At 35.0% G+C, this 1,590-nt stretch overlaps 1 protein-coding gene across 1 annotated transcript in view; it reads left to right on the forward strand.

Moving 5' to 3' along the window:
• LOC107103438 (diacylglycerol kinase beta-like) overlaps window positions 1-1,385 on the forward strand; it is a gene marked incomplete at its 3' end in the record, with an annotated part of 11,075 nt that extends 9,690 nt beyond the window's left edge. Inside the window, exons 4-5 of the mRNA XM_015403150.1 lie at window positions 292-341; window positions 1,311-1,385. Of these exons, the coding sequence (XP_015258636.1) occupies window positions 292-341; window positions 1,311-1,385 (125 nt within the window). The remainder of the gene's footprint in view (window positions 1-291; window positions 342-1,310) is intronic.
• Window positions 1,386-1,590: the final 205 nt, after the last annotated feature.

The raw sequence follows: 1,590 nt of genomic DNA on the forward strand, positions 1-1,590 counted from the left end.
GATGGATGGATGGATGGATGGATGGTGTTCTAGTGTAAATCAGGACGTATGAACCTTCAGCTCAGGCAGCTGTCCCTGGCTGCCCTGGGCCTCACTAACTCCTCCCTCCTGCTGACGGATCATTTCTTCCTTTAGCTGCTGAACCAAACTAACTTCCCTCCATATGACAGGGCTGGTTTCTGCTCTCTGGTTCCTGCTGCTGGAGCTGCTCTCTCTAAATCATCCCAGAATCCAGGAGAAAACGATCCAACTTCTAATGGGATCTCTCTTCTCTTGTCCCCCCCCCTCCAGTCATGTTCCGACTGTACGACACAGACGGGAACGGCGTGCTGGACAGCTCAGTGAGTGGATTCTGTCAAAGTTCCTCCTTTTCCTCCGTCACTCTGAGGCCTGCAGCTCCAGGAATAGAAACCTCAACACCATGTGAACTCTGCATGTTTACATCAGATCACTGTTAATGGATCTGTTTAGTTTAATGTGAGCTACTGTACATGTTGAAGTGATCAAATATAAGGAGCAAAGAAATTCTGCACAGACAGTGTTTTCACTATAAAGCAAAGGTAGTCTTAATATTTGCAATAAAGTCTATTTTTATTTAACCTTTATTTAAATTATGATATTTTTTAGGATTTAGCCCTGTATGCTTTCATTGCCTATTTCCTTTGCCACTCACTCACCTCAAAAAAACAATAAAGGGTTATTCTATTCTATTCTTTTCTTTTCTATTCTTTTCTTTTCTTCTTTTCTTTTTCTATTCTATTCTATTCTTCTTTTCTATTCTATTCTTTTCTTCTTTTATTTTCTATTCTATTCTATTCTTTTCTTCTTTTCTATTCTATTGTATTCTATTCTTTTCTTCTTTTCTTTTCTATTCTATTCTATTCTATTCTTCTTTTCTTTTCTATTGTATTCTATTCTTCTTTTCTATTCTATTCTATTCTTTTCTTCTTTTCTTTTCTTTTCTATTGTATTATTTTCTTCTTTTCTATTCTATTCTTTTCTTCTTTTCTTTTCTATTCTATTCTATTCTTTTCTTCTTTTCTATTCTATTGTATTCTATTTTTTTCTTCTTTTCTATTTTATTATTTTCTTCTTTTCTTTTCTATTCTATTATTTTCTTCTTTTCTTTTCTATTCTATTCTTTTCTTCTTTTCTTTTCTATTCTATTCTCTTCTATTCTTTTTCTTTCTTCTTTCCTTCTTTTCTATTCTATTCTATTCCATTCACCATGAAACAAGAAACAAAGCAGATCTTGAAGATGGAGCGATAGTTTCCATCCGTCCATCTTGATTCCTTCTCTTTTTTCCCAGGAGCTCGATCGCATCATCAATCAGATGGTTCACGTGGCCGAATATCTGGAGTGGGATTCAACAGAGCTGCGACCGGTCAGTAAACACTCTCCTCTGCTACTAATGTTAGAAAAAGAACCAGCTCCCTTCCTTTCTATCGTCCATGATTGTCAGCAGAAGCTTTAAGCGAAAGACTTAAAGCAGAATATCATGTTTTTAAAACAATGTATAACAAAGAATGGAAGAATTCGTATTATACATCACTTTTTCCAAAAGATCATTAATTATTATAAGATATTTT

This window comes from Cyprinodon variegatus, unplaced genomic scaffold (genome assembly GCF_000732505.1).
Source record: "Cyprinodon variegatus isolate N-32 unplaced genomic scaffold, C_variegatus-1.0 Scaffold1448, whole genome shotgun sequence".
Taxonomy (NCBI): Eukaryota; Metazoa; Chordata; class Actinopteri; order Cyprinodontiformes; family Cyprinodontidae; genus Cyprinodon; species Cyprinodon variegatus.